The 13613-nt window shown below is 36.6% G+C and overlaps 2 protein-coding genes across 2 annotated transcripts; both read left to right on the forward strand.

The window, feature by feature from the left end:
• On the forward strand, positions 1460 to 8156 carry LOC109848951 (calcineurin B-like protein 3). The gene is made up of 10 exons (XM_020418690.1): positions 1460 to 1647; positions 1918 to 1990; positions 2088 to 2254; positions 2355 to 2437; positions 3033 to 3092; positions 3556 to 3664; positions 5752 to 5804; positions 6051 to 6131; positions 6908 to 7020; positions 7762 to 8156. The coding sequence occupies exons 3-10, from the start codon at positions 2137 to 2139 to the stop codon at positions 7817 to 7819; spliced, it is 675 nt and encodes a 224-aa protein (XP_020274279.1). The 5' UTR covers positions 1460 to 1647; positions 1918 to 1990; positions 2088 to 2136; the 3' UTR covers positions 7820 to 8156.
• On the forward strand, positions 9841 to 12225 carry LOC109848960 (4,5-DOPA dioxygenase extradiol-like). Its single transcript, XM_020418703.1, has 3 exons — positions 9841 to 10186; positions 10917 to 11287; positions 11837 to 12225. Exons 1-3 carry the CDS (start codon positions 9959 to 9961, stop codon positions 12027 to 12029), a joined length of 792 nt encoding a protein of 263 aa, XP_020274292.1. The 5' UTR covers positions 9841 to 9958; the 3' UTR covers positions 12030 to 12225.

The raw sequence follows: 13613 nt of genomic DNA on the forward strand, positions 1-13613 counted from the left end.
CCCACCCGCCGCCGCCGCCGCTTTATAAATAATAACTAAAAATGGTGTTTTCAAAACATGTTTGAAAAAAAAACACAATGGTATGGTATTTTTCTAAAAAACACAACAAAAACAAACACCTCGATTACGAAACACACCCTAAATCGAGCTTGTTTTCGGAGAAGAAAATCAAGATTAGTTATTAGTTAGAATGTGATGACCAGAGTTTGGTTCATGAAGCTTAGAAATACAATTTGAACTAAAAATTACCTACAGAAATGTGAACAGATCTTAAAAGGGCTGGGTATTGTTAATACATGTTGCATATCTAAGCGGTAAGAGCTAAACGACAGAACTTGAATGGAATTAATAACGATGATGCGTATAAACATGACGCTTAGGAAGTTGGCTCCTCATTATTATCCATAAATGAGTGTTAAAAAGGTGAGCTTGGCCCTAGCTAAGAACTCTCTGACCCTTAAGTCGATGTTTTGTAGATCACAGTCTCAATTGAAAAACTTGAAGACGCAACAAGTATTAACAATACCCAGCCCTTTTAAGATCTGTTCACATTTCTGTAGGTAATTTTTAGTTCAAAATGTATTTCTAAGCTTCACGCAAATGCTGAACAGGTAATCTATGAAGCACGGACACGCATAATATGAAGCCGTGTCGTGTCGTGTCCGTGTCGGACACACGTGTCGAATATTGCTTGTTTGAGTGTGCTTTGGCGTTCATTTATATTTATGTTCATATCTTATATCGCCATTGTCCATAGCTCATTATTTATATGATCCACTATCTTATTTATGTTTATTTTACCCTTGTGTAAGTTCATATATCCTTGCTCATGTATTTGTAATATCTCATTGATAGGATATATTCATTTGTGCATATTGCTATGTATTTTTTAGGATTTGCCTCGTGTCGGCGTGTCGGATGGCCGTGTCGGATCCGTGTCTGTGCTACACAGCAGGTAATAAGGCTCTCGACGCTAACTATGCTGAGACGCTAATTTCATTGATATGTGTAGATTGGATGCTTCACGCAAATGCTGAACAGGTAGCATGATCATGGACCATCGAGTACGGAGTCCTGGGGGGGCCTGGGGCCTTCTCAACAGCTGAACTTGGATCGTGGGCTCGTATCACAGGGACCGTCTCCTCCTATAATTAATGTGGTTAGTCAATTTGCAATTAAATCTATTTATTACTACTCGCTAATAATAATTTCATGTGTTCCCAAAGGCTGGCGATTCTTCTTGTATTCTTCGTGTACGTATAATAATAAATTAATAATAAGCCGCCATCATTCTACTCATTTCTAGCAATCCACAGCACAGCGTTACAAGAAACGTGTCGGGGCCACATGATTAAGGTCAATTTTACGTCGCGGTCCCCGGGGTCATTAAAATTTGCAACACGTCACCCGACTATTGTCATTTTGAGCCACGGGTTTCTCTCCAATTTCATTGGGCAGCGGCCGCGGCCCCCACAACTTCCCTTGAGAAATCTAGATTCGTTTCATTCTCTCTCTCTCTCTCTCTAGATGGATGTTGAGATTGAGATTCAAGTAGATATCTGAAGGAGATTCAAGTAGATATCTGAAGGCTGAGCCCTAATTCGAATCTTTACTACCCGGTTACTGGACGATCGATCGTCTTCAGCGGTGAGTTTCGATCTCTCCTTCTCTTTTTCAAAATTGCACGAATTTTGTGGGTATTTTCGAGCTTTGGGGTAAGTTGTAGACCAGTCTGTTATTTTTCAATCGTTTGATTTCTCTAGCTACTGATTTTGACCCAAAACTGCTGGATTCCATGTCAGTTCGAATTTTGTTGGGCGGACAAGTATGATTCCATTTTTTAAAAGATAAAAAAGAAAGGAATTTTGCTTGATTGATCTTTATTTTGATATAATGGATTATATCTTTTTGTTTCAGATAAGGGTTTGAGCAATACTTGGATCCCTTGGTTTGACATTGAGTTAATATAGACGTTGTAAATGGTTAAAAGGTAGTTCCCATGGTATTATTATATAGCAATGTTAAAGATTAAATTGTTTGTTCTCTAGATTGCTGTTGGTGGTTATGTTTTCTTTTCTAAACTGCAGGCATGGAGTTTGTTGATGGGCAAGAAGCATTTAGACGTAAAATAATATCATGTTGCAGTGCTTAGAGGGAGTCAAGCATTTGTTTGCTGCTCTGCTGAAGTGCTGTGAACTCGAAAAGCAGCCCAAGGGCCTTGAAGATCCTGAACTTTTAGCAAGAGAGACAGTGTGTAAGTTCCTTTTGGATATCGAATTATTATATCGTAATGGGTAGTCTTCATATGTCGTGGGCTGAAGCTGTAGTTCTCTTTTACTTGATTTGGTTTGCAGTCAGCGTAAGTGAAATAGAAGCATTGTACGAGTTGTTTAAAAAGATCAGCAGCGCTGTGATCGATGACGGGTTGATTAACAAGGTAAAAACCTCATCTTATATGTATGATGTGAACATTCTGCAGTCCTTGTGAGATACACCAGCAAGAAAATCTATATCCCAATCTTTGGGATCGGTAACAAAATCATATTCTTCTATTCTATTCTGTAAAGGATTATCTCCTCCGTTAAGTTAATCATTATCATTTCCTTCTTAAGAGCTTCCAACCAAATTCCTCATAGGCTTGCCTCTAATTTCAATTTCCTCCTTAATTATAATTTTTTTCGTAAGCAGACTAGGTTTTACATTGGCTATCCTTGTGAGATCCTTAATTTCCAATCATATAGCATTTGATATGAGTGATCTTGAATTTTGGTCCTAGTAGCTATCAACATGTACAGCATCTGCCTTTTAAGTTACAGGAGAACTTGTCCATCTACTTGAATTCCTTCAGGACCATAAGCTTTGAATGTTCTCCCCATTTTCTTCAAGCCTCATAGTGCTTAGGGGTTTCAGTTTGGCCAAAGGAGCCATGAATTATCTACTGTAGATACCTTATCATTATATTTTATCAATTATACGTGGTCATTTTTTGACCTGATATTGGTTTGATTACTAAATAACCACTTGTGCTGCAGGAAGAGTTTCAGTTAGCCCTATTCAAGACAAACAAAAAGGAGAGCTTATTTGCTGATCGGGTATTTATGGAACTTAACTTGATTGAATTAAAGATTATTATATTACCTTGCATTGTTTTAAGTCATGCTTTGTAAGATATGGCATTGTCAATATGAATGTTTTTCTTTCAACTTTATGGGAGTAATTACTAGTCAGTAAAAGGCATTCTTGATTTAAACATAATCCTAGTCTGGAAATTTGCAATCATGAGGCTGCTTACATAAAAGTTGCAGATGGTGACAAGTTCGTCGTTCTTATTGCTCTTTTACCTTTTCTCTTGGGAGGCAGCTTTCTTGTTGTCCAATTTGATCTTGTTTTCTGATGGTCGTAATAAATGTTTCCACAAGCATACATTATTGTGGACTTTGTGTGTAGATAATGCACCGATTTCCCTTTTCTTATTTTAGGTGAGTGTCAACAGTACTACATCTTGTGTATGAATGCATTGTTTATGGGATGTCTGTGTGTCACTTGATTTTCCAGGTTTTTGACTTGTTTGATACAAAACACAATGGAATATTAGGATTTGAAGAGTTTGCACGTGCCCTCTCTGTATTCCATCCAAATGCTCCAATTGATGATAAAATTGAGTGTAAGTTCTTTTTTTTTTTTAATTGTGTTTACCTTGTGCTTACATTTTTATGTGTATATCACTTTACTGTCTAAGTGTTGAAGTTTATCCTTAAGAATTTCCATAACTGGTGAAGTTGCATTTACTTTACCATATTTCATAATTATTGAATTTGTATTTACTTTAGTCTTCAGGTGTACTTCTGAGCTGATCCCGTAGTCATTGATTTAAGTGAAAATTTTAAAAGTAGCTATACTGGTTTAAGATTCAATACAAGAGTACAAGTGCATATACCATATGGATGTGCATCCAGATGTGTGCTTGTGTGTGCATGAAGCGTGCAGGACGCAGAGGCAATGTGTGCACTCACATGTGCCTGTGGTCCGTGAATGGTTGAATTTACCTACTTCGTTTCTTAACCCATATGCTTGAGGCTTGCTTGCATTGTTTGGTCAAGTTATGAGAGTATATAGTAATTTTTTGTAGTCTAGTGTCTGCAATCGTTTCACCACATGCTACAAAAAGTTGTAGAGGAAGGATGCAGACGAAGTACAGCCCTTGGTCTAACACATTTTTCTAGTTAATACACTCCTTTAAGTGGACGATTAAAAGAAAATGAACCTACTGCCCTCTTAAAATAACATCCATGTATATGTGAAATAAACTTTCAAGAGCTAGAAGACTCTTTGAAACGATGATCCAATGACTTATCAGTTGGTATTAAATCTTCTGACCCATGGCATCTTGGTTACTGTTATGAGAATGTAATGTCCAGTCCTGGGTCCATTGCGAATCTATGTTATAATGTTGAAGTTTCATTTATAAACCACTGAAGAGGGATTCATATTCTCCTACTATGACGATTTATTTCTTGAATGAGATACGGACCTTAGGCAAAGGTTGTAGTCCACCACTGGAGATTAAAGGAACGCATGAAAAACATTTACTTTTTCATATGAATAGATAATAATAATTTTGTGAACTTCAACAGTGTTAAACATGCTTAAAACTAATGCAATGTATTTATCAGATCTTACTATTTACTAGCTTTCAGCAAATTAAACCTCTGGGCCTGTATTCATGGTCTTTTGCTAATTCTTATCTTCGCAGTCCTCCATGATAGGTAACTTACTTTAGCACTTCCCAAAAATAAGGGTTCTCCAACTTCTTGAGCCCAGTTGTCTGTCATCTGTTCTGTTGATAAAGTGATTGCCTAGTACATAGTACAATGCGGGAAGGGGAAACTCTCTGCTGGTTCTCAGATAATATGAATGGAACCGTCAAGTCCTTACTTCAAATCATTAATCCTTTAAGCAGATTCTATTTACTACCTTCATGAGTATAGTTGCCTTAGCCTGAGCACTGAAGTCTTCTTAGTATGAAAATGTTTTCAAAGCGAGCATGCTGGCTAAGATCAGTGTATAATTGGAAAAGGATTCAATGTATGTTCATTGACTGGAATCGAGATCAAGATATCAGCATAGGTGCTTAGCTCGTTGTAGGATTCTAGATTCTATCCTCTCAGTAGAAACTTTTACATTTCTCTATCTAATATTACAAGTCAAAGAGATTGCCTGGATATGTAGTTTTTAAATGCTTAGAAAATAAGTAATTGAAAGGTTAGTAGGTTTCTGTGTCATGCATACAGTGCTTACATATAGTATCTGACACGTAAAGAAAGAAAAAAAAAGCTTTGGTTGAGTTGGAGAATTCAATCCGTTGCATTGCATTTTATGTTTTTCAACTTCTTTAAAAATGATCAAATGTGTCAATTTTATTTATATGGTTCATTTTATTGTTATTAGTCATTAAAATTCCGGGGCGATCATATAATATGAGGACAATTTTAAACATTTGTATTTGCTATTTACCTTTCTAATATCTATGAGTTTCTTCTTATGTAATTGAAAGGTACCAATTTTCTACTGGTTGATATGGTTTTCAATTTACGCAGGAATTTATTGTTCCCTTTTATTTACGACATCTATTATTTGGAACCTTAGGTGCTTTTTACTCTTATGTTATTGCTGGTTTTGCCCTCATTCAAAAAGATTTTTGATTGAGATATCCTGCAAGAAAGACAAACTTAACATTTTGTTGGTTTGCAGTTTCTTTCCAATTATATGATCTCAAGCAACAAGGGTTCATTGAAAGACAGGAGGTAAAATTTAATATTTTGTTGAGTTATGAGTACGAGTTTCCTCTTTATATTCCCGCAGCGAGTTCGGTTTTTTTTCTTTGTAAAATGTTGAGTAGATCCTGAATTTCAAATTTTGTACTGTTAGTGGATTACCAGTTGATTGTAGAAGGTCTATGTTAATTTTAAAATTGTTTGTGGCACCATAAAATATATGCACGTTTTTTTGTCACCTTAGCTTTGATGTTAATCAATAAGTTTGGTGCCCAGGTGAAACAAATGGTAGTGGCTACGCTTGCTGAGTCCGGGATGAACCTTTCAGATGAAGTCATAGAGAGTATCATTGATAAGGTGTGCATAAAATTTTCATTAATATTCTGATATTTGGTTTGCCTTGATTTCCTAGTACATTTCTGTAATCCTTCTTATGTATGTTTGATGTTGCTCCTCCTTATAAGTCCTTCCTGAAAAGCACTCATCCAAATCTGCTTTTTAAAGAAAAGAAAACCTTTGATGTTTGGTCCTTATAATTGTAATGCTCATCAAGAAAGATCAAATTTTGAATCAGATTTCTTAGTAGTTTTGATAAGAATGGAGTGAACGAGAGAGTTCAGCCAATATTCACGAACCACAGAAAATATTCACAACCCGAGTCCTTATAAAATTTAGTTATAGATCAGACTACATGAGAGATCACGTGACAAAAAAAATATTAGAGAAGGGGCAATCAGGTATGTGACCTTCGAAGGGGCAGTAATGTATGTGACCTTTCTGCTTCTACTGCTGACAGAAGCCAGGATTTTGCAATAAAGGGACTTCTTTCAAGAGCAGCTTATTAATTAGTGCTTTCAAGAAAGTCTCTTTTGTTTTAATTGCCGGGCATCCAAGTTTGCATTAAAAAGCATTATTTTCCTTAAAACAGTGAAGCCATGTCAAGCAAACCCTCAAATATTGGTAATATTGATAATAGACATACCACCAAACCCTCTTCTTTACCACTAAGACAGGTCTCAGTGGCCTCATTCGATATTAAATTCCTAAAACTTGAGTTCAAGTAATCCTCGTGTAGAAAGTTCCTATTGTGATCGGATGCAATCACTAACCTTCTATCTCAATTTTTCTTGCAGACATTTGAGGAAGCTGATACAAAACATGATGGAAAAATTGATAAGGAAGAGTGGCGGAATCTGGTCTTACGACATCCATCTTTATTAAAGAACATGACCCTCCAGTACCTGAAGTAAGAAACTCTGATCCCGTGGCTGATCTGATATTATTAACTGATGGAATTTTGGCTGGATATTACAAATGTTAAATTAGTTTTTGTAAATCAACCTTTTGCCCTCCTCCACCCTCCCTCTCTTACTCGCTCACCAGCACAAACACATACACACACATACCATTCCATCCTATCAAACACACAATGAAGGTTGTGATTATTTGCATATACGCAAGACTTAGGAATTTATATTCACCTATTTTATATATTTTACAAGGAACCGATATGTTCTCTGCATAAGTATTGTATTATTGACATTTTTACCTGATATTGGTGTACTGCAGAACCAGATTTCAGGATAGTAACTTGCAAATTTAATCTAATGAGGGCATCAGGTCAACTTAAATTTAGTGGATGTCATGTTGAGTAGACAAGAAACCTAGAGCCACATATTTCAAATTTATGTATTTAATCTTAAGAGATAATCAACCGATAATATCATTAACAAGAATCATGCTTACTGGCAAACACGGCATACATCATCGAATGAAATCTCTATGTACAGCTTATTTGGTAAGTCCATTTTTATAAATAGCATCCATGCAGCCATTTTGAACCAGTTGTAGCTTAAATAATAATAAATAATAATGCCTGTGGTTACTAATAGAAAATGTTATACAATTTTGTGTCACACACAATCATCCTCAATACTTTCAAATTTGTTTTTGCCATGATTCTGACTTTTTTCTGCCTCCTTAACAGGGACATAACAACAACATTCCCTAGCTTTGTGTTCCATTCTCAAGTTGATGATACCTGATGATACAATTCAACTAAAGTTTAGAAAGATAAGCAGGGGCTGCTCCTGATGGCTTGTTAGTTCTTGCGGACTATATGCGCTCTGATAAACCCAAGCATGTGGGAGAATGGTGCCACATGGGTTTCTTCTAGAAAGTAGTACCTTGGGATAGTTTGGTTATTGTTTGCTTGCAGTTGCATTTGTTAGCCATTTTTAACTAGAAATTCCTGCTTTTATATTCATCAGATTGATTATTTGTTATCTTTGTTTATGAGAGGTTTGTATTGTACAAACAATAAAATGTTACATTGCTGCAAAAGGAGCATCTATATTACATAATGCCACTTTTTTGATGGAACCTTCATGTGAAATGAAGAACTGAAACATGTGGATGCTATCAATATAAATTTAAAATTTGAATTTCAAAGTTAAAACTTAATACGATTTCATGAGATGTAATATGCACAAAGTGCTTAAAAAAATAAGATACTAACGTTAACCCATTTGCTTTAACTAAAATCTTTTTCGAAGGATTTGTATATAATATTCTCAATATTTGAGGATTTATTTGAAAATAATGATGTTTTATTTTTTAGAGAAAATAATGATCATCTGAGATCGAAAATAGAGGTTTAAAACTGGTCCTATTTTGAACCGCCCCTCCATTAGTTCAAAAAAAGAACTAGCTTACTTCAAGACCGGCCGGGATCGGTTTGCCAAACACGCCCCTACTTTCATTCTGGAAGTTGCGTCAATTTGGTGGGAAGGTAGTTGTCAACAGAAATGCTACCATATGAAAAAGTCAATTCCCATGGGCATCCCCTAACAACATAAAAACTCTACGTTGTGCAATAAACTTAGACAATTAGACATTCAATTAGCACGATACTACTAAAAAAAATGCTCTCATAATTAACAGAAACAGATGAAGAAATTATAAGAGAATATATAATTAGACCCTAAGGTTTTATCCTGATTCATTTCGAATTCCATCTCAGTTTTGTGTAATCGTTAAATATCACGAACTTAGTCCAAAATATAGCAAGCAAGTTAAAGATGAACAAGACACATTTTGTCAAATTATAACAAAATGCGAACAGTGATTTTAAAATAAGGGAATTTTTTTAAAATAGACCACTTTTGCTAAATATTTAGCAAAATAGACCACTTTGCTAAATATTTAGCAAAATAGACCCTTTTTTGACCAATAGGCTAAAAAGAGGTCGATTTTGAAAAACAAGGCTCAGAAAACATACGGGACTACTAGTCCCGTATGTTTTCTGAGTCTTGTTTTTCAAAATGGCAGTGATTAAGTTGGTTCTAAACATACGGGACTAGTAGTCCCGTATGTTTTCTAAGCCCTATTTTTCAAAATAGACCTCTTTTTGGCCTATTGCTAAATATTTAGCAAAATGGTCTATTTTGCTAAATATTTAGCAAAAGTGGTGTATTTTAAAAAATTCTCCTTAAAATAATGAAGGAGGGTATTTTGGTTTCAGACTGATTTTGGTGAAATATAGATAATGAGTATGAAAAATAATTCAGCATGATATGTCGGTTTTAAATTAATTTAAACAAATACAGAATGTGAGTTTTGAGTTTATTCACTGTAGTATCTTGGATTTAAGAACAATTTTGAACGTGGCTGAGTTTAAAACTAGGATTAATTACGAATAGACTCCCTATAGCATCACCTAATTGCAAAGATAGTCCATGTAGTCTTCTACTTGTTACGATAGAACCCCTATACTATTTACCCAGGTGCGAAGACACCTCTTTAGTAGATTTTTTCCGACTATTCTAAAAGTAAAGCAGAATAATTAAGCAATTCTCACTAATAGAACCGCATGGGGTCTATTCGCCTCCTTAACCATATTTAACTATTTTAAGAGTAAAAGATATTCGGTCAGGCGGTTTGTTCGTAACAAGTAAAACTATAAAAAGCCTATTAGCAACAAATAGAACTACAGGGGTCTCGTTACAATTAGGTGATGCTAAGCAGCTAATGGAGGTCCGTTAGCATTTTTAACCCTTAAAACCAAATCAAGAAAGGGACCGCGCACCCGGAGTCACCCCTACTCTTTGTCAAAACCTTACCTACGACTTCTTCCTTCTTCAATCCACTCTTCGTCACCAGAATCTCTTGTTGTTATTCTGATCATGGACACTTTCTTCATATCTCATGGATCGCCGACGCTGTCGATCGACGAGAGCATGGCTGCGAGGCGTTTCTTGAAGTCGTGGAGGGACGAGGTGTTTTCTGAGGTGCCCAGGGCTATTCTCGTGATTTCAGGCCACTGGGAGACGACTGAGCCCACCGTCGCGGCCGCGAACGGGCCCAACGATACCATCTATGATTTCTATGGATTTCCCAAGCCCATGTATGAGGTATGTCATATGCGTCATACATGGGTTTTGCATATTTAATTTTTTTTTTTTTTTTTTTTTTTGTTAATTTCCCTTCAAAACAAGAAGGAAATTATATCCAAAAGATTGATTTGAGATACAGTATGCTCCTTGTTTCTGATCTCAGATTCATTGAGAGTTGAAGAAGATGAAGAAGAACGAGGGTGGTGTTAATTTTTGATTTAGAGTACAATTTACTATTATTTGATGAAGATTTGGCGTGATTTTTTTTTTTAATAAAGAAAAAGGAGAACTGGAATGATTGATTAGTTAGTCCTCTAATAATTAAGGAGAGCAATAGTGGTTCAAATTTTATAATACATGAGGATCTGGATTTTCTCCAATTAGGTGATAATTGAAGAGGATTCAATCACCACTCGATTTTAATTTTTTTTAAATGGATGTAATCGAAGTCTACGTAGAATTTCACAATTATCTTAAAACTACTATTGTTATGAAAACTACTATTACGAAAATCGCTATTGTGATACTGGGAATTCTATAAGACATTATCACACCTCTTTAAATTAGAACGGATACTAACGATAGCGGGGGTAACTGGACAAATACCACCTAATTGCAAGAGAGGAGAAGAGAAGCCATTAATAAATCATGTCCATCAGACAAATATTTTTTTTTTTACTGAATTTTCAAGATAACTGAAACACTCGTTTCTTCGTAATGTCCTTCATCTAATCGAATCACGTTTCAGCTCAAATACCCTGCACCCGGTGCGCCTAAACTGGCAGAGAGAGTAAAATCCCTGCTCCGCAAATCCGGCTTCACCCAAACAAAGACAGACGAACACCGAGGGCTCGACCACGGCGCGTGGGTCCCGCTCATGCTCATGTACCCGGAGGCCGATATCCCAGTATGCCAGCTCTCCCTCCAGCCACACAGGGACGGGACTCATCACTACAACGTGGGAAAAGCCCTGGCTCCCCTTAGGGAGGAGGGTGTGCTCATAATCGGCTCGGGGAGCGCGACTCACAACCTGAGGGAAATCGATCGCGACGGCGCGCCGGTCCCCGGGTGGGCTTCTGATTTCGACTCGTGGCTTAGAGAAGCCCTCCTCCACGGAAGGTAAACTCCGTTTACAGAATCTCCACATTCTGAAACCGCTCGATTGCCTACTTTATGGAAGGTAAACTCCGTTTACGGCACTCCTGTAGTCCTACGGATGCATCTACAAACAACTCTTTCTGAATACGCACATAATCTATTTATTTTAGAAAAAAAAATTCAAAACAGTCTCAAACCAAGTTTTAATTTTCAAAACCGACCCACTTTTTTTATTACCAAAATCGACTCATTTTTTTCCACGTCAGCTTAATCTCATTTCCTAATTAGTCGGGGTTACCAACCCCGACTATTTAGGACATAAAAAATCGGGTTTAAGGCTTCTAATTGGGATTTAACAACCTTCTAAACAGTCGGGGTTGTCAACCCCGGCTGTTTAGGAATGAGATTAAGCAGCAAAAAGTGAGTCGATTTTGGTATAAAAAAAAAGGGTCGGTTTTGAAAATTAAAACATGATTTGATCAGGCTCTTTTGAAAATTTCTTCATTTATTTTAACTTCGACCATTAGCTAGGTTTGATCTTCTTTCTTTTTCCATTTTTACTAAAATTAGGTATGAAGATGTTAATCATTACGAGGAGAAAGCACCTTACGCTAAGAAGGCACACCCTTGGCCTGAGCATTTTTACCCTCTCCACGTGGCTCTCGGGGCAGCAGGCGAGGGCGCAAAAGCTGAACTGATCCATCACAGCTGGGGGAACGCTGCGCTTTCTTACGCCTCCTACCGATTCGGAACATCGCAGTAAAGCAACTAAAGAAAGATGATATGCATGCAAGCGTGTGTGTGTGTTTTTTTTTTTTTTTATCTACTTCAATTTCGAGAAAGTGTGAGGTTGTAATTCTTGATGCTTTGGTGTTGAACTGTTTCTAAATTCTTGTTTCGGTCTGTCGAGGTGTACACTAGAGACTCGAACTCCCTTAAAAACTTTTAATTTGCAGTTAGAACCTCTGATGTGTTCCAATGGTGCATGCCTCTATTATTTGTAGAGTTGCCATCTGTTATTATATAATAGTGACTCCATTCGTACCAGGGGCTCTGTGTCTCAAATAGAATTTTAGGGACAATAAACAACAATTGACTCTTTATTGTACAACGTGTTCACATATGGAAACAAACAAGCTTTACAAAGCGTTATTGTGCCTTTTATGAAGGTTTCATGTGTTGAGTTTAAAGCATTTGGGGGCTTGGGTCCTGAGAGTGGGAGCCCGTCATACAAGTGGGCCAGCCTCGTACTAAGCGTGCATCATTTAGATTATTGAATTTTGGGACGTGCATAGATCTAACGTCTCGTTTGGTACGCAGGAATAGACTTATATGAGAATGGAATGGAAGAGGGAATGGAATGGACTTAATGTGAGAATGTAATAGTCATTCTCATTCTCACGTTTGGGTGTAATTTATAAAATGAAGTGGGAATGGATGTATTTTAAAATTGTATATTTTATTGATTCTCATTTAGTGGGAATGCTCATTCCCTATCATTTCATTGGGAATGCTCATTCCCACATAAAGTGGGAATTGATAAGAAGTGGGAATGAGCATTCCAACTTCAAAAAAGAGGGTGTGTTTGGTAGGAAGGAATGAGAAGTGAGAATGACCATTCAATTCCACCCCATTCCCGCGTACCAAACGAGGCCTAAGGGTTGATATCATCTGGATGCACATTTAATAACATAGACTGTCTCATTTAATATTTTATGGTAGATTGTTCAAATAAGATTTCTCTATCTGATTTTAAACTCTCATTTGAACCGCATGATGATCAGAGTTGATATTGGTTAAGAACACTCTAACACAACTTTCACATAAGTTTAAAAGCTAAGATTGTCTTGAGAACCAGAGGGTGTGTGCTCCAATACAACAGCATGTGCAGCAATTAGCTACACCTTTTTTTTTTTTGACTGAAAAACAAGGGTTGGACCCTGTTCATTAAAATAAACAAAAGTATTTTTACAAAATATGGATACGAACTGTATCCATCAATTGATAGATAGAAAACTTAATTCCTCTTAACTATTGATGTATAACCTTCTTCTCCCAAACATCCATGAAGATGAAGAGAGGGCCTTACCGTCATTCATCGTTGACATGGATATAGAGGAGAACCAAAGCCGGCCATACATATAGAGAAAAGAAATTAAATTTTCTATAGATCAATTAAGCAACAGAAAACACACCACCAAAAGTTATATTTACAACATACAGAAAAATCCCAAGTTTTTTAACTGTTGCAGCGAGGTATTGGTTTGGTTGCGAACACTTTTGCCAACTGTAAAGCTTCCTTCTTTCTTCCTGATTCTGCCCATGCATGCAAAGCAAGAATTGAGTT

Source organism: Asparagus officinalis, chromosome 1, assembly GCF_001876935.1.
Source record: "Asparagus officinalis chromosome 1, Aspof.V1, whole genome shotgun sequence".
Classification (NCBI taxonomy): domain Eukaryota; kingdom Viridiplantae; phylum Streptophyta; class Magnoliopsida; order Asparagales; family Asparagaceae; genus Asparagus; species Asparagus officinalis.

Coding starts and splice junctions, on each gene's coding strand:
- LOC109848960 (XM_020418703.1), top strand. CDS start 9,959: ATGGACACTTTCTTCATATCTCATGGATCGCCGACGCTGTCGATCGAC. Junction 10,187..10,916: donor TTCCCAAGCCCATGTATGAG/GTATGTCATATG, acceptor ATCACGTTTCAG/CTCAAATACCCTGCACCCGG. Junction 11,288..11,836: donor GAAGCCCTCCTCCACGGAAG/GTAAACTCCGTT, acceptor TACTAAAATTAG/GTATGAAGATGTTAATCATT.
- LOC109848951 (XM_020418690.1), top strand. CDS start 2,137: ATGTTGCAGTGCTTAGAGGGAGTCAAGCATTTGTTTGCTGCTCTGCTG. Junction 2,255..2,354: donor TTTAGCAAGAGAGACAGTGT/GTAAGTTCCTTT, acceptor TTTGGTTTGCAG/TCAGCGTAAGTGAAATAGAA. Junction 7,021..7,761: donor ATGACCCTCCAGTACCTGAA/GTAAGAAACTCT, acceptor CCTCCTTAACAG/GGACATAACAACAACATTCC.